The sequence below is a fragment of the Enhydra lutris genome, unplaced genomic scaffold (assembly GCF_002288905.1).
Source record: "Enhydra lutris kenyoni isolate GAN:26980312 unplaced genomic scaffold, ASM228890v2 scaffoldscaffold24, whole genome shotgun sequence".
Classification (NCBI taxonomy): domain Eukaryota; kingdom Metazoa; phylum Chordata; class Mammalia; order Carnivora; family Mustelidae; genus Enhydra; species Enhydra lutris.
Window position 1 is genome coordinate 298,223 of NW_019154108.1, and position 16,926 is coordinate 315,148.

The window sequence follows — 16,926 nt, forward strand, 5'->3', positions numbered from 1 at the left end:
CAGTCCCGGGGGAGGGGGGGCGTCCTCTCGCGAGAAAGGCTGGGGCGGGCGGGTGCCGAGAACGAGGAGAGGGAGGAGTCGCGGCCGCCTCCGCCTCCTCCTCGCGTTGGAGGGGCGGAGGGAGGGGACTGTGGCTGGTCTCTGGCGTTCGGGCAGTCTGAGGAGGGGAGCATGAGGCGAGCGCCGGTTCGGGCACGGCTCGGCTTCGGGGGCAGGGGCGCCGCCGCCGTCTGAGCCGCTGCGCCCGCGAGGCCCGGCGCGCGGATGGTGCCGGTGCGGCTCGGCTGCTGAGCCGCGTGTCCCGCCCCTCCCTCCCCTCCCCCACGCGGTGGTCTCCCCTCCGGCCCCGCCCGGCAGAGCCATGTCTCGGGGCGGCTCCTGCCCACACCTGTTGTGGGACGTGAGGAAGCGGTCCCTCGGGCTGGAGGACCCGTCCCGGCTGCGGAGCCGCTACCTGGGTGAGCGGGGAGCCCCGGGGGCGGAGGCGCTGAGGTCGCCGCCCGGAGTGGGGGAGGGGGCCGCGCCGCGGGGCTGTTGGCCGTGGGACGGCGCCTCGGCTGGGGCGCCCTGCGGCGGGGTGCCGGGTGCGCGTCGGCCGGCGGACCCCGCGCGGGCGTCTTCCCGCGGCCAAGGCCCCCCCCTGCGTGCCGCCGCCGGCCGCCGCCCTTGCCGGGTTTTCCTCGGGGGCCGGCGGACGCTGCTGGCCGGCAGGTGTTGGGGCGCGTGTGGGGCGGGACTCGGGAGAAGACGCCGCTCCTCCCGGAGCGGCTCGGTTCGGAGCCGAAGTTGGCGCCTGTGCTCGCCGCCGCCGTCCGCGCTCCGCTGAAGGACGAAGTTTCTGCCCGCGGGCCCGGGGCGGCGGCGGCCTGCGGGGACCGGGCTGCGGACGGACTGCGCGCCCACGACCCGGCGACGTCCGGCCGGAGCCTCGGAGCGAGAGCGGCGCCCCCCGGCCCCGGCCCCCCGCCCCCGGCGCGCTCCACTCGGCTCCGGCCGCGGGGACGGTGTCGGGTTTCGCGCGCCTCCGCCCGCCCTGCAAAGCGCGCCTGGCGTCCACGGGTTCCCCGTGGAGCTTCTAAAAACAACCTCCGGGCTCGGGGGCCGGGCGCCGCCCCGTTTGCGTGTCGGCGAGCCCCGGGCCGAGCGGAGCTGCCGAGAGAGTGCGGAGCCTCGGAGCGGCCGCGTTCGGGTCGGGTCGGGTCGGCTCGGCTCCTCCCGCGCGCTGCGCTCGCTCTTGCTGGAAGGCGGCGCGCGTGAAGCCGGTGCCGGCCCGTCCTGCCCCCTTTTCCGGGTTTCGAGGGCTTCGGTTTTGCCTTCGAGTCCGCAAGAGCAGCTCCGGCTCCTCGCAGCGGACGGGCCGGGGGTACGTTGTTGGGAGGCGGAGCGGGCGCTTCTCGGTGGTGGTCGGTGACGCGGGCGACGCGGGTCCGTCCCCGCTGCCCGAGCTGGGTGGGACCGGGACGGCCGCCCCGTGCCGCCGCCCGCACCGGCCGCTTCTCCGCGCGCGTCTTCCGCGCTTCTGCGGGCACACGCGTGTCCACCTGCACGGGTGCCGCCGCGCGCGGACCTGCGTGGACGCGGCCCTGCTGTGACCGTGGCGCTGCCGCTTGTCTGTTGCACGTTCGGTCTCGGAGATCCTCCTGGCAGTAGGGACAGACCGGTCCGGTCCTCCAGACGGCCGCGTCGTGTCCACGTGGGGGACGGTGCTCCGCGGGCGCGGACTCTGCTCTGCAGCCGAAGCTTTGCAGGGACCGTCCTTACCCCACGGTAAGTGCCCGGAGTGGTCCCGAGTTGTTTTAGAGTCAAACCTCGGTGCGGGGCAGTTTTTTGCACGACCTCGAAAGATGTGCGGTGTGTCCTTTAGCGTTTGCTGAGAAAGAACTTTGTGTTCGCTTGAAAATCCCACTTTAGTGCTGCGCTCCCCGCGCGTGATGTCGGCCGGCCCTGCGCCAGTTGGGCGGTATCAGTTTTTGTCCTGCCTCCTGTAGTTCAGCTGTATTTACGACGGTTAAAATACGGAGCTACACGTTTCCTTCTTCCCTTCCTCGCTTCCTCCGTCTGCGCGTGCGGTTTGCGCTGGGAAGCGGGAGGCGGCGAGCGGGCTCGGTTCCCTGCAGGCGAGGCCGGGTTTCCGGGTCTGCGCCTGCGCACTGAGATACACAACCCGGGCAGCTTTTTATCTTAGATAATGCTTTAAATGTGTTAATAATGTATCCTTCATAATTAGCATGCTCTTGAAACAGCACCCTTTCAAAGTGGTTTTCTAAATATTGGAAAATAGCTTGGGAAGTAATTTCTTGGCCTTAGTAGACCTTCTTTAAACCATTACTTTCTCTAACTCTTTCACACCAAGAACGCTAATCTTGGTTTAGGGTTCGGGAAATAGTAAATTGCACCTTAGTAGTGCCTGAATTAATGAATTTTTTAAAAAACAATATTTTGAAACACTACTACAAAGCCTTTTAAAAAACCCAAGTTCAGAAGTTTTATTTTATTTTTTTAAAGATTTTATTTGTTTATTGGACAGACAGAGATCCTAAGTAGGCAGAGAGGCAGGCAGAGAGAGAGGAGGAAGCAGGCTCCCCGCGGAGCAGAGAGCCCGATGCGGGGCTCAATCCCAGGACCCCGGGATCATGACCTGAGCTGAAGGCAAAGGCTCAACCCACTGAGCCACCCGGGCGCCGCAGCAAGTTTTAGAAAGTGGACTTTTTTATTGTGAGACTTCAAACATTTTGATTTATTGTAGATTATTATTCCAATTTATTTCCATTATTTGTACTTTTAATAATTACTACTAAATAAATAATTCACAGATAGAATTGACGGATTTTTCTTGTAACATTGACATTTCAAATTATTTCACTATAGCATGTGTCTTTCCAATAGTAGTCCAGCTTTGTAGGTGATTTTAAATTTGATTAATTACTGCTTTTCCTCCTATCAAAACTGGAGTTCATAAAACATCATTTTATATTGTGGGAAAGAAGATAATTTGTCATATGTTATTTTTTAAAAATTTTGAGAGTGAGAGTGAGCATGAACAGGGGTGAAGGGGGGCAGAGGGAGAAGCAGACTCCCCACTGAACAGGGAGTCTGATGTGAGGCTCCATCCCAGGACCCTGGGACCATGATCTGAGCCTAAGGCAGCTGCTTAACCAACTGAGCTGTCATAAGTTATTTAGAAGAAAAAGATACATATGTTACTTACAGCCTCCAGATTATCAGATTTATCTGAACCTACAGACTGTTGTTTGCTTTACCATGGATTCAGAGGCTAGGCCAGCTTTTGTAATTTTTTATGGGCCAGATGTAAATTTCAGTATAGTATTATCTTAAAGAGTAATTATCGAAGTCCAGAGTCAGAAACACCTGTAGATTTAAATGTTTCAGTTTCTTAAGATATTGTATAGCTATAGAGTAGTATTTTGGAAATCAGTGATTATTATAGTAACTTACTGGTTACATATTATTTTTACACATACACGCATAGCTTTGTAAACGTGAACATTGCTTGTAGAAGATACTGGTTTCTATGCATTTCCTCTTTCTGTTCATATTCCTCTCATTTTAAAGACTTGCCCACAAACTTTTATTGCGTTTTAAAGACTTGCCCACAACCAATTTATACTTTCTAACCCTTCTACATTAAGAGACAGTACCTGACAAAAGAGTAATGGAAATTTTCTAGGGAGTTGTTTGCCATAATGTATAGTATCTTTTTTGGCTTTTGTTTTTGTTTTTAAGATTTTATTTATTTATTTGAGAGAATGAGAGAGAGAGAGAGAAAGCATGAGAAGGGAGAGAGTCGCAGGGAGCCCGATACAGGACCCGATCCTGTAACTCCGGGATCGTGACCTGAGCAGAAGGCCCCCAGGCACAATGTATAGTATGTTTAATATGTAATGTATAGTACGTTTAGTATGTATAGTATGCTTAATATAAAATGCTTAAGTTATGATTAGGCAGTGTCCTGGTCAGCTTGGGCTGCTGTGACAAAATAGCATACACTGGGTAGATTATAAACAGCAGAAATTTATTTCTCACAGTTCCAGAGGCTGGAAGGCTGAGAATAGGGTGCTCATAGCAGGATCTTGGTCCTGTGAGGAGGGCCTGCTTGCTTCCAGGCGCTAATTCTCTGTGGTTTCTTTATAAGAGCACTAATCCTAACCTAATCACCTCTCAAAAATCCCCCTCCTAATACTAGCACCCTGGGGGTTAGGATTGCAACATGGAATTTTTGAAGGGACACAACCATTCACACTACAGCAGGCAGCCGGCGATGCCTTTGTACTGGAGTTAGGAAGTCTGTGTCATTTGCCTATCATTTGGAGTTAGTATTTATTGAAATGGATGATTTTGCATTTGGGTTTTTGTTTTTTTTTTTTAATATCTTTATTTATTTTAGAGAGCATGCCGGGGGTGGGGGTGGGGGGAGAGAAAGAGATTGAGAGAATCTCAAGCAGATTGCTGAGCACGGAGCCCAACGCAAGGCTTGTCCCACGACCCTAGGTTCACCACCTGAGCTGAAATCAAGAGTTGGATGCTTAGGCGGCTGAGTCACCCAGATGCCCCACATTTAGATTATCCTTTAGCATATCCTTAATACACGTACTTTACCTAGTTCTTTGTAATGTCTTGCCGAGTTACAGTGTACTATAGGAGAGTCTGTGAATTCTGATTATGCTTCCTTGTTAGCTACTAGGGAAAAGTTAGTGAAGTATTTGTACTTTGTTTCTTTAGTTTTGAATTCTCAATGGAAGTTGAAAGATGTCTGACTTTAGTAGGGAACAATGACTGTCAAGTATGACAAATACATGTTAGAGAATAAGCTGGTAATTCCTGAAAATAAGACCACGACAGGCATATCGATCATACCAACTACAGACAGTGAAATGGCTCTACTATGGATTTCATCCCTCCCTGGTATAGGATGGAAATGTTTAGAAGGGACAGCAGCTGCTGGTAACATAGAATTTATATTATGGGTGTGTTTTAGGTCACTATTTCTAAAATGTTTGACCATGATCCACAGTAAAAATACATTTATGTGGCAACTTATGATACACACATAAAACTAAAATGAAAGATTCTCCAGGGGGTGGTTAGCCTTACTATTTTCTGTTCTGTGTCATGTTAGAAATGGTGCTGTTGACATACCAGATTATTTCATGGATCTTAGACTTAAGCTTTGCAAAACTATTCTAGATGGCTTGTATTTTTAATAATTATAATTGTTATTAACTTCAATAGTTAATAGGGAGGGTGAGTTTACCAAGTACTTGCAGTAGATTAAAAAATTTAAAACACTGCTGATGACTAATAAAGAAAATACAAATAATGGAACTTTGTTTATCCTTGGGAAAAATACCTAGAGTAGGACCCCTTTAAATTCTTATTTCTTGGGTAATACGTGCAATCGAATTGCTGAGTTGTAGAAGTATATTTAACTTTATAAGAAGTTGCTAGACTGCTTTCCCACGTAGTTGTACCGTACTACACTCCCACCACACTTGGCATTCTGAGTCTTCCCAATTTTAGCCTTTCGAGATATGTAGGTATAATAATGTCATTATCATTTTAATTTGCATTTGATTTATTCCTAATGATTAATGATGTTGAGTATCTTTTATGGCTTATTTGCCATCTGTATACTTTGGTTAAATAATCAGATTCACCTACTTAGTATTATAAGAATTCTTTATTCTTGATACAAATCCTTAATCAGATACATATTTTGCAAATATTTTTCTCCTACTTTTTCTTAACAGCATCTTTTATAGTTCATCTTTTATGTGTCCTATTTAGGAATCCTTACCTAATCCAAGGTCACAAAGATTTATACTGGGTTTTTTTTTCCCTAGAAGTTTTCTATTTTTAATTCTTACCTTTAGGTCTATGAATAATTCTGAGTTAGTTTTTATATATGCTGTGAGGTAAGGATCATTTAATTTCTTTGCATATGAATGTGCAGTTGTTCTAGGATCATGTGTGAAAAAACTGTCTTTTCCTCTTTGTTAAAAATTTATTGGCCATATATGTAAATTAATGTCTCTGCCATGTTCCATTGATGTGTCTGTCTTTATGCCAGTACTTCATGTCTTTATAGTGAATATTGAAATCAGCTTGAAGTATTTTGAACTTAGTTCTTTTTGTTCAAAATTATTTTGGCTATTCTGGGTTCTTTTCTTTCTTTCTTTCTTTTTTTTTAATATACTCTACCCCTATCATGGGGCTTGAACCCACTACCCAAAGATAAGGAAAGAGCCAAATGTTCTATCGACTAAGCCAGCCAGGTGCCTCTCATTCCCATATAAATTTTAGAATCAGTTTGTCAATTTCTGCAAAAAAGACTGTTGGGGTTTTGATTGGTATTGTGTTGAATCTATGTTATTTCAGAGAATTGTAGTTTTACAGTATTGAACAACCAACCAATGATGGTCATTTTTGTTTCTCTGTTATTTGGGTATTCCCTCATTTTTCTGAGTAATGTTTTCTATTTCTCAGTGTACGATCTTACACATATTTTGTTATGTTTATCCTTGTAACATAATGTTTTAAATACTATTTTAGATGGTATTGTTTTTTAATTTCAGTATCCAGTTGTTCATTATGGGTATATTAAAATACAGTTGACTTTTTTTTATTGGCCTTACATCCTGCAACTTTACTAAAGCTGCTCATTTCTTTCTTTCTTCTTCTCCTCTTCTTCCTCCTCTTCCTCCTCTTCTACCTTTTCTTCCTCCTTTTTAAATATCTTTACCGCTAACGTGAGGCTTGACCTCACAACCCTGAGATAAATAGTTGCGTGTTCTACCAACTAAGCCAGCCATGCACCCCAGTCACTTCTTATATTTTTATTTTGCAGATTTAGGGAATTTTTATGTAGATAATGTCACTGCATATTAAAATAGTCTTGCTTCTTCCTTTTTCACCTGTATTCTTATTTTTCTTCTTCTTTTTTCCTTTTTCTGGATTAATTGCATGGTCCAGGATTGTCCCAGAATCTTGAATGGAAGTACTGACAGTGAGCGTCCTTGCTTCATTCTTCAGCTTGTAAAACATTTCAGTTTTTCACTATTAAATATCTTGTTAACCGTGTGTTTTTTGTAGGTACCCTTTAAAGAAATTTCCTTCTTTTCTTGGATTGCTGAGAATGTTTGTTATGACTAGCCATTTAATTTTGTCAGGGTTTTTTCCTGCATCTGTTAGGGTGATTATATGATTTCCTTTTCATTGATTCTGTTAATTTGGTGTATTTGCATGTTGAATGATTTTTTTAAATATTGAACCAACATCCAGTTCCTGGGCTAATACTACTTGGTTATGATAGATTATCTTCTATGTATTACTGGCTTGAGTTTTGGTAGGAACTTTGTGTCTTTGTTCATAAAAGATCTTAGCTTATAGTTTTCTTTCTTTCTTTCTTTCTTTCTTTCTTTCCTTTCTTTTTTAAAGATTTTATTTTATTTATTTGACACAGAGAGAGAGAGTGGGAGAGGGAGAAGGAGGCTTCCTGGGAGCAGGGAGCCCGATGCAGGGCTTGATCCCAGGACCCTGAGATCAGGACCTGAGCCAAAGGCAGATGCTTAATGACTGAGCCACCCAGATGCCCCTTATAGTTTTCTTATAACTTACACGTTTATAATTTTAGCTGATAGTTCTATTTTTGCCTGTTTTTGATACCAGGGTAATGCTGACCTCATAAATGAGTTGGATGTGTTCTTCTTTTCGAGAAAGGTTGTATAGAATTGAAATGACCTTTCTTTAAACATTTGATATATTTTGTCATTAGAGACTTAAGAGCTTGGAGCTTTTCTTTCAGAAGGGTTTTGTTTGTTTGTTTTTTTGCTTTCTAACTTGGTACTTTCTTTAATTTTTTATTTTGAGATAATTGTAGATTCATGATGCAGTTGTAAGAAATTATTTGGAGAAATCCCATATACTCTTCAACCAATGCTGCCAATGGTTATACAACGTACACAAACTGTGTTATAGTATCACAACCAGGAAGTTGACATAGATAAACCCATGAACCTTATTCAGTTAAATATGTACTTATTTGTGTGTGTACGCCGTGCATTTCAACATTAATTTTCATTTTAATAAAATAACATGGTACTACCACAATTAAGGTAGGGAATAGTTCGTCACAGTGATCCTTTGTGATACTGTTTTAGAGCCACAGCTACATTCTTGTCTTCCTATTGCTAACCTCTGGCAATTAGTAATCTTTCCATGTCTGTATTTTGTCATTTCGAGAATGTTACATATAACATGTATGTTAACATTATAAATAACAGCAGGTAACCTTTTGAGATTGGCTTCTTTCACTCGGCATATTTCCCCTAGCGATCAGCCGCTCTGTTGTGTGTTTTAATAGCTTATTCCTTGTTATTGCTGGTTAGTGTTTCATGGTATGGAAATGTGGTTATTTAACCGTTCACCTGTTGACAGGTATTTGGATTGTTTCCATTTTTGGCTGTCAAGTGTGAAGCTGTGTGAACATTCAGTTTTGTATGAACATAAGTTTTCAACTTTTGGGGAGAAATGTCGAAGAAGTGCAGTTACTGGGCTGTATGGTAAGCACATTGGTTAATTTTCTCAGAAATGCCTTATTCTTTTACAAGTATGGCCATGCCATTTTACATTCCCACCAGCCATGTCTGAGTAACCCAGTTTCTCTGCATCATCTCATGAAGTGTGTAGTGGTGATTCATGGTTTTAGTTTACATTTCTCAAATGGCTAATGTTGAGCATCTTTTTATGTACTTATTTGCCATTTTTATATTTTCAGTGAACTGTCTCTTCATGTTTTTTTGCCCATTTTCTGTTTAGATTATTACCGTTCTTTACTGTTGAGTTTTGAGCCTTACCCATATAATTCAGGAACAAGTCCTTTGTCAATGTGCAGTTTGCATGCATTTTCTCCCAGTCTGTAGCTTGTTTTCACTGTCCGCAGGGGGTCTTGTGCAGAATAAAGGTGGTTAACTTCAGCGTAGTCCAGTTTACCAGTTTTTCCTTTTATGGATTATGTGTTTGGTATCAGGTCTGAGAACTCTTAACCTATCCCTAGGTCCTAAAGATTGTCTCCTAGGTTTTCTCCCTTTAATGGTATTTCAGTCCGGGGTCCATTTTGTGTTAGTTTTTGTATGATGTGTGGGGTAGCTGGAAGCGCACTTTTGTGTCTGTGGGTGCCACTTGCTCTGGCACCACTTGTTGAAAGGGAAAAGACCACATTTCCTCCATCGAATTGCTTCTGCACCTTCATTAAAAATCAGTTGGGTGTGGGCGCCTGGGTGGCTCAGTGGGTTGAGCCTCTGCCTTCGGCTCGGGTTGTGATCTCAGGGTCCTGGGATCGAGTCCTGCGTCGGGCTCTCTGCTTGACGGGGAGCCTCCTTCCTCCTGTCTCTCTCTGCCTGCCTCTCTGCCTCTTTGTAATCTCGCTGTATCAAATAAATAAATAAAATCTTAAAAATCAGTTGGGTGTTTTTGTGTGGATCTAATTCTGTGTTCTCTATTCCCTTTGTAAATACCACACTCTCTTGCGTATTGTAGCTGTATAGTAAGTTTTAACATCAGGTTGAGTGATCATTCCCCCCTTAGTTTGTCTTTTTCAAAATTGTCTTAGCTATTCTGTGTCTTGTGTCTTTCTGTATAAATTTTAAGATAGACTTGTCCATATCCCCAAATTACCTTGCTGAGATTTTGATAAGAATTGCATTGGATTTATAAGTTAGAGAGCTAACATCTTTCATTGTGTTCAGTCTTCTGATCTATAAATATGGTACACTGTATTAGTTTAGGTTGTTGGTATCTTTCATCAGCGTTTTGTAATGATCAGGATATACATCTTCAACATGGTATATTTATTTCTTTTTACATTTATGTTTAAATGTTTAATTTTCTTTGGAGCAATTACAAATGGTGGTGGGTTTTTTTTGTTTGTTTTTTAAGGCATGGGTGGGGAGGGACAAAGGGAGAGTGAGAGAATCTTAATCAGGCTGCATGTCCAGTGTGGAGTCCAATGTGGGGCTCCGTCTCAGAACCCTGAGATCATGACCTGAGTCAAAATCAAGAGTTGAATGCTTAACTGATTGAGCCACCCAGGCGCCCCACAGATGATTTTGTGTTTTAAGTTCAACTTCCAACATTTGTTTTTAGTATATAAAAATGCAGTTTTGTCTATGTTATGATCTTGTGTCTTGTGACCTTGCTGAATTCACTTAGAGTTGTAGGAGGGTTTTTTTGGGTATATTCTTGGGGATTTTTACATGGAAAAAAATGTCATCTTCCAATAGGAACTGTTTTATTTCTTCCTCTCCAATCTGTATGTCTTTTCTTTTTTTTTTTTCTTGCATTATCACATTGGCTAAGACTTCCAGTACAGTCATGTCTTGTTTTATTGCACTTTGCAGATACTGCATTTTTTTACAAATTGAAAGTTTGTGGCAACCCTGTGTCAAACACTGGTTTTCTAATACCATTTGTTCCCTTTGTGTCTCTGTGTCATATTTTGGTAGTTCTCACAATATTTCAGACTTTTCCATTTTTATAATAATTGTTGTGGTGATCTGCAATCAGTAATCTTTGGTGTTAGTATTGTCATTGTTTTGGGGCCCCACAAACTGTGCCCATATAAGACAGTAGACTTAATTGATGAATGTTATGTGTGTTCTGTGTGCTCCACTGACAACCTGCTCCCCATGTTTCCCTCTTTTGGGGTCTCCCTATTCCCTGAGACACAAAAATATTGAAGTCAGGCCAATTAGTAACTCTACCATGTTCCTTTCAAGTGAAAGAAAGAGTCGTATATCTCTCACTTTAGATTAAAAGCTAGAAATGATTAAGCTTCGGGCACCTGGGTGGCTCAGTCTTTGGGCATCCGCCTTCAGCTTGGGTCATGATCCTGGGGTCCTGGGATTCCGAGTCCCATGTCAGGCTCCCTGCTTGGTGGGAAGCCTGCTTCTCCTTCTCCCACTCCCCCTGCTTGTATTCCCTCTCTTGCTGTGTCTCTGTCAAATAAATAAAATCCTTAAAAAAAAAAAAAAAGATTAAGCGTAGTGAGGAAGGCATGTTGAAAACAGATAGGCTGAAGGGTGGCCTCTTGTGCCATGGGTAGCCAAGTTGTGAATGTGAAAGAAGGAGTTCTTGAAGGAAATTAAAAGTGCTACTCCAGTGAACACATAACTGATGGATAAGAAAGTGAAACAGTCTTGTTGCTGTTACAGAGAAAGTTTTGGTAGTCTGGATAGAAATTCAAACTAGCTACAACATTCCCTTGTGCCAAAGCCTAATCCAGAGCAAGGCCCTAACTCTCTTCAACTGTATGAAGTCTAAGGGAGGTGAGAAACCTGGAAAAGAAAAGTTTGAAGCTGGCAGAGGTTCATTTATGAAGTTGAAGGAAAAACACCGTCTCCGTAATGTACAAGTGCAAGGTGATACAGCAAGTGCTGATGTAGAAATTGCAGCGTGTTCTCGAGAAGTTCTCACAAGTTAATTAATGAAGGTGGTTACAGTAAATAACAGATTTTCAGTGCAGATGAAAGAGCATTCTGTTGAATAGTCTTCCGTAAGAAAATGCCATCCAGGACTTTCATAGTTAAAGAGGAGAAGTCAATACCTGGTGGCTTTAAGGCTCCAAAAGACAGGTAGTGACTTTAAGTTGAAGCCAGTGCTCATTTACCATTTTGAAAATCCTAGGGCCTGGGGTGCCTGGCTGGCTCAGTTGTTTAAGCATCTGCCTTCTGCTCAGGTCATGATCCCAGGGTCCTGGGATCGAGCCCCGCATTGGGCTCCCTGTTCAGCAGGGAGTCTGCTTCTCCCTCTTCCCCTGCCCCCCACCTTGCCTCTGCTCTCTCTGTCAAATAAATAATAAAACTTAAAAAAAAAAAAAAAAAAGATGGTTAAGAAAAATGAAAATCCTAGGGCCATAAGAATTATGTTAAATCTACTCTGTCTGTGCTCTAGAAATAGAACGGTAAAGCCTGGATGGCAGCACATCTGTTTACAACATGGTCGACTGAATGTTTTAAGCCCACTGTTGAGGCCTGTTGCTCAGGAAAAAATGGTTCCTTTCAAAATATTTCTGCTCACGACAATGTACCTGGTTATCCAAGATCTCTAGTGGAGATTTACATCAAGATTACTGTTGTTGTTGGGGCGCCTGGGTGGCTCAGGGGGTTAAGCCTCTGCCTTCGGCTTAGGCCATGGTCTCAGGGTCCTGGGATCGAGCCCAGCATTGGGCTCTCTGCTCAGCGGGGAGCCTGCTTCCCCCTCTCTCTGCCTGCCTCTCTGCCTGCTTGTGATCTCTGCCTGTCAAATACATAAGTAAAATCTTAAAAAAAAAAATTACTGTGTTTTTTCACCTGCTAACACGACATCCATTCTATAGCCCCTAGACCAAGGATTCATTTCAACTTTCCTGTCTTACTATTGAAGAATTAAATTTTGTAAGGCCATAGGTGCCGTAGATTGTGATTCTTCTGATGGATCTGGTCAAAGTAAATTGAAAACCTAGAATGGATTTCCTATTCTAGATGTGATTAAGAACATTTTTGATTGACAGGAAGAGGTCAAAATGTCATTGTTAACAGGAGTTTGGCAGAAACTGATTCTAATCAAGGACTTTGAGTGGTTCGGGACTTCAGTGGAGCAAGTAACTGCAGATGTGGGGGAAGTAGCAAGAGACCCAGCATGAGATTTGGAGCCTGAAGATGGGACTGAGTTGCCACCATCTCAAGATCAAAATTAAACAGACGAGTTGATTCGTGTGGATGAGCCAAGAAAGTGTTTCTTGAGATGGAATCTGCTCCTGGTGAAGATGCTGTGAGGACTGTTGAAACGACGACAAAGGATTTAGGGTATTGCATAAGCTTAGTTGATAAAGCAGCCGGAGGGTTTGAAAGGATTGACTACAGTTTTGAAAAATGATTCCTTATGGGTAAAATGCTGTAACAAAATAGTGTCTCTGTCATGCTACAGAGAAATTGTTTGTGAGAGGAAGAGCCAGTTGGTAGGAAACCTTCACTGTTGTCTTATTTTAAGTTGTTGCCCAGCCACCCCAGTATTCAGCAGCCACCACCCTGGTGAATCAGCAGCCCTCGGCACTGAGGCAGGACCCTCCAGCAGCAAAAAGATTAGGACTCGCTGGAACTATAGATGACGGTTAGCATTTTTTAGTAAAGTATCGTTTAATTAGATCAGGTATGTATGCTGTATTTTTAAACAGTGTGCTTTGCACGCTCAACAGACTACAGTATGATGTAGACCTAACTTCTATGTGCACTGGGGAACGGAAAAGTTCATTTGATGCACTTTATTGTGATGCGTGCTTTATTGTGATGTGAAACCAAACCTTCCGTATCTCGGATATATGACTGCGCTATGTTTAATGATAGTGGTGAGATTGGGCGTCCTTGTATTATTCCTGATGTTAACTAGAAAGTTCAGTTTTTCACCATTAAATATACCAGACAATGTAGGTTCTTTTATAGGCACTTTTTATCAGATTGAGAAAGTATCTCTCTATTCCTAGTTTGCTGAGCGTTTATGAATGGGCTCAATCCAAGAGGCAGAATCATTAGAGGATACACATACATACGTACAAAGATAGGTTCCTGATACTTGGTCTTATATTATCGTGGGAACTCATTAAACTGTCTTCGCAAAGTTATTTTCTAAATGTCTGATGCTGGGGCTTGACATCCTTTGGACAGACAGTTGGCAAGGGAAGATGGTTGTAAATTGGGGTGGGAAGGAAAAACGAACTCATGAAGGGATAGGATCTGTGTTCTCACTGCCTCCAAACTTATTGATGTTCTACAGGGATGTTCTGTAGGGGAAGCTAGCACCTTCTGTCACGAAGCAAAACACACAATTTCCTCTGTATATTAAGAAGTCAAAGGAGGATTCATGGGAAATTGGGACACTCGTAGGCCTAGTTGTTGCTCATTCCAGGAAGGTGAGCCAGCAGATAAGTAACCACACTTGTATAAGCAGCATGAGCTTTGCTCCAACCTTCTGAAGGTAAAAGTCAATATGACTGTGAACTTACTTCCACCCACCAGTCTTGTGCAGAAATGACTGGTGATGCATCCTAAGAAGAAATATTCAGGGAAGGAATTCTGAGAACACGATTCAGTGTGAGTTGACGCATTTCAATGCCACCACGCTTACCGTTAATTATTGATCAGATGGGAGGAGGTTTCCTGCCTTTCCTTAAGGATAGGGAATATAAGCTTTTATCACTTCCTCAGGGCAGTTGCCTTTGCCCAAAATAAGAGTGAGGGTGTCCTTCCTCTCAGAGGTAGTAGGCATTTGCCGAGGCCATTTCTAGCTGGGGTTTCCCCCGTGGCTTAAGGCTTTTTTTCCCCTGAAAGGTGAGTGGAGTTTCATTCCTGTGTCCTACCAGACAGGGACTCTTTCTTGTCTCCTGCCCTATTTTCAGTGTTGTGAGTTCTTGGTGGAAGCTAATGGAAATGAACTGGTGGCTAAATGAGGACTCTGCCTGTGTCTAGAGTCTCAGAGATTCTCAACCATCTTGCTAGCCCACAATTGGTTAGATGCCGTGGGAGCCAAAGAGGAATATCATTTCGAGGAGATAGCAGTCAGCTATGACACTTAATACTGTGAGGTCATGAAAAAATGTGTCTTGAAAGGGCCCATTGGTTTACTGGTAGCCTGTGATTTCTAAGAACAAAACCAATGGGGAAGAGGAAGCTGCAGGGGCCGTGCAGGGAAAGACCTGGGTGAGCCAGGGAAGGCAGCGTGTAGAGATGACTGGGAGTTGGCATTAAAGATGAAGTAGCTCAAAGGGACAATAGAGTGAAGTAAAGTAAAAATTTTTGTTAAAGTGCTTTTCCATCTCAATTATCACCAGCCTTATTCTTTTCCTTTAATCAGCTGAACTTACCTCAACTCCTAAATGAGGTCATTAAAAAAATTCTTTCCTTTCTTTTTGGGCCGTATTAACTTAGAACAATCCACCTGTACATATGGAGAGAACTAAATGTAAGCGTGTAGTGTATCAGGCACGTTTATAAGTTTTGAGTATGCTAATTAATGTACTCCTGACAGTAAGTCTGTTCCCATCAAATGTAAAACTTATACAAATGTAAAGTGAGGCTCTGAGAGGTTAAATTTTGCTCAGCTTATGCATAGTATGTTCCAAGTTAGGCATTTGAACCTGGTCTGATACTTCTTAGATCAAGCATCTCAGTCTAATAAGGGAGATAGATATGTGAGTCAGTTACACAGCTGTTTCATCAGCTATACAGCTATTACAAATGAGCTGTAGCTCTGTGTTGTCCTTGAAAGATGCTCGCCCTGTATCACTGAGGGAAAGCACATTATAGAACAGAGTGAATACTTCACTGACGCAGCAAATGGGTATCAGAGGCTCACTTTGTCCTGGCATTGTTCTAGGCACGTAGAATACTTGGGTGAACAAAAGAGTGTTTCCCTTTTTATTGAGCTTAGAGTCTATTAAGATAGAATAGAAGGTCAAAGCAGTGATAGAGTTATGAGAGACCGCGTGGGTTGCAAGAAAGACTTGAGAGTAGGAAACCACAGGTATAACTAGATCCATCCGTAGCAAGTGTGTAATTGTTGGGAGTGCTCCATGTCTCTCGCATTTATGCACATTTGTGAGCAGAGGCACTGGCCACTTTGCTCTGGACTATCTTCTTATTGATGTATATATAGGGAACAACTTTGGAAGTTATAATATCTCCCTCCGAAGCAGAGGGCAGATTGATTTATTATCCAGTATAATAAAGATACTGTCACTCTTTGGGACACAGTTCAGGCAGGTTTGCTTGATACTTTATAAAATTTGGGTTCCCTCAGTTAGAGTTCCCCAGCTGTGATTCAGACCCACTGCATGTGCAGTATTCACCCAAGCTGCACCCCATTGCCCTGTGGGAATTGGGGGACAAGGAACCAATGTGGACCTGAAGCTTCTGCTGCTTCAGTAGAAAAGTCTTGTGTGCCTAACTTAGGAGTCTTGTGTCTTCTGTCGGCATTCGTGAGATGGTGGCCAAGTGCTTAGGTTACCAGTATCTAGACTTAACAGTTCTTAGTAACAGGTATGAGTTTATTTTTATTTTAACTTTAGTTTCCTGACTTGCTAATTTCAGCCATTCTGACTGGTGTGAGATGGGATCTCATTGTGGTTGTGATTTGTGTTGTGGTAGTGCATTTAATTACTAAAAGGATAGAGGAGGTTTACACTAGTTTGTTCTAGAAGCACATTTAATGGGGTGTGTAGACAACAGTCATTTTGATCTCCAAAGTCACATGTAGAAATACCATTCAGAAGCTGTTATGTAACTGTCATGTCTCAGTGCATATTTTTAGGTGCAGGTTTCATGTGTAAGAGTTCCTGCTAGAAGAATTCACTTTGTCTTCTATTCTCATGTCCCACCACCATTTTCTCTATACAGAGATGGCTAGAGCCCTGTTTTCAAACACAGATTTTAAAAATTTGGAAAAAAAAATTTTGTGCTGCTTCTTTTTTTTTAAAGAACTTTAATGAATTTTAATTAGTGTCATGTTGTTAATTTGAATACTGTTTCTTAACTCTTAATTATAACAGTAGGAATGCCAAGCCTGCTGTTGTTGGCCAAAAGGGGGAAAATGTAATGTTATCTGTTTAGTACAGTTAGCATCTTTTTAAAACTGAAAATCAGATTTGAAAAGTTAATTATATAAAGTACAACCAGTTAATGAAAATAGTGAATTTCCTTTTTTTTTTTTTTTTTTTTTAAGATTTTGTTTATTTGAGAGAGAGCCTCCAAGAGAGAGAGCACGAGCAGGGGGAGGGGTAGTCAGAGAGGGAGAAGCTGACTCCCCACCAAAAAGGGAGCCTGATGCCGGACTCAATCCCAGAACCCTAGGATCATGACCTGAGCCAAAGGGAGATGCTTA

The 16,926-nt window shown here is 43.2% G+C and overlaps 1 protein-coding gene across 1 annotated transcript in view; it reads left to right on the plus strand.

Moving 5' to 3' along the window:
* Positions 1 to 317: 317 nt before the first annotated feature.
* Positions 318 to 16,926, plus strand: part of LOC111150800 (DDB1 and CUL4 associated factor 6) — a 165,124-nt gene continuing 148,515 nt past the window's right edge. Inside the window, exon 1 of the mRNA XM_022508408.1 lies at positions 318 to 458. Within this exon, the coding sequence (XP_022364116.1) occupies positions 362 to 458 (97 nt within the window). The 5' untranslated portion in view covers positions 318 to 361. The remainder of the gene's footprint in view (positions 459 to 16,926) is intronic.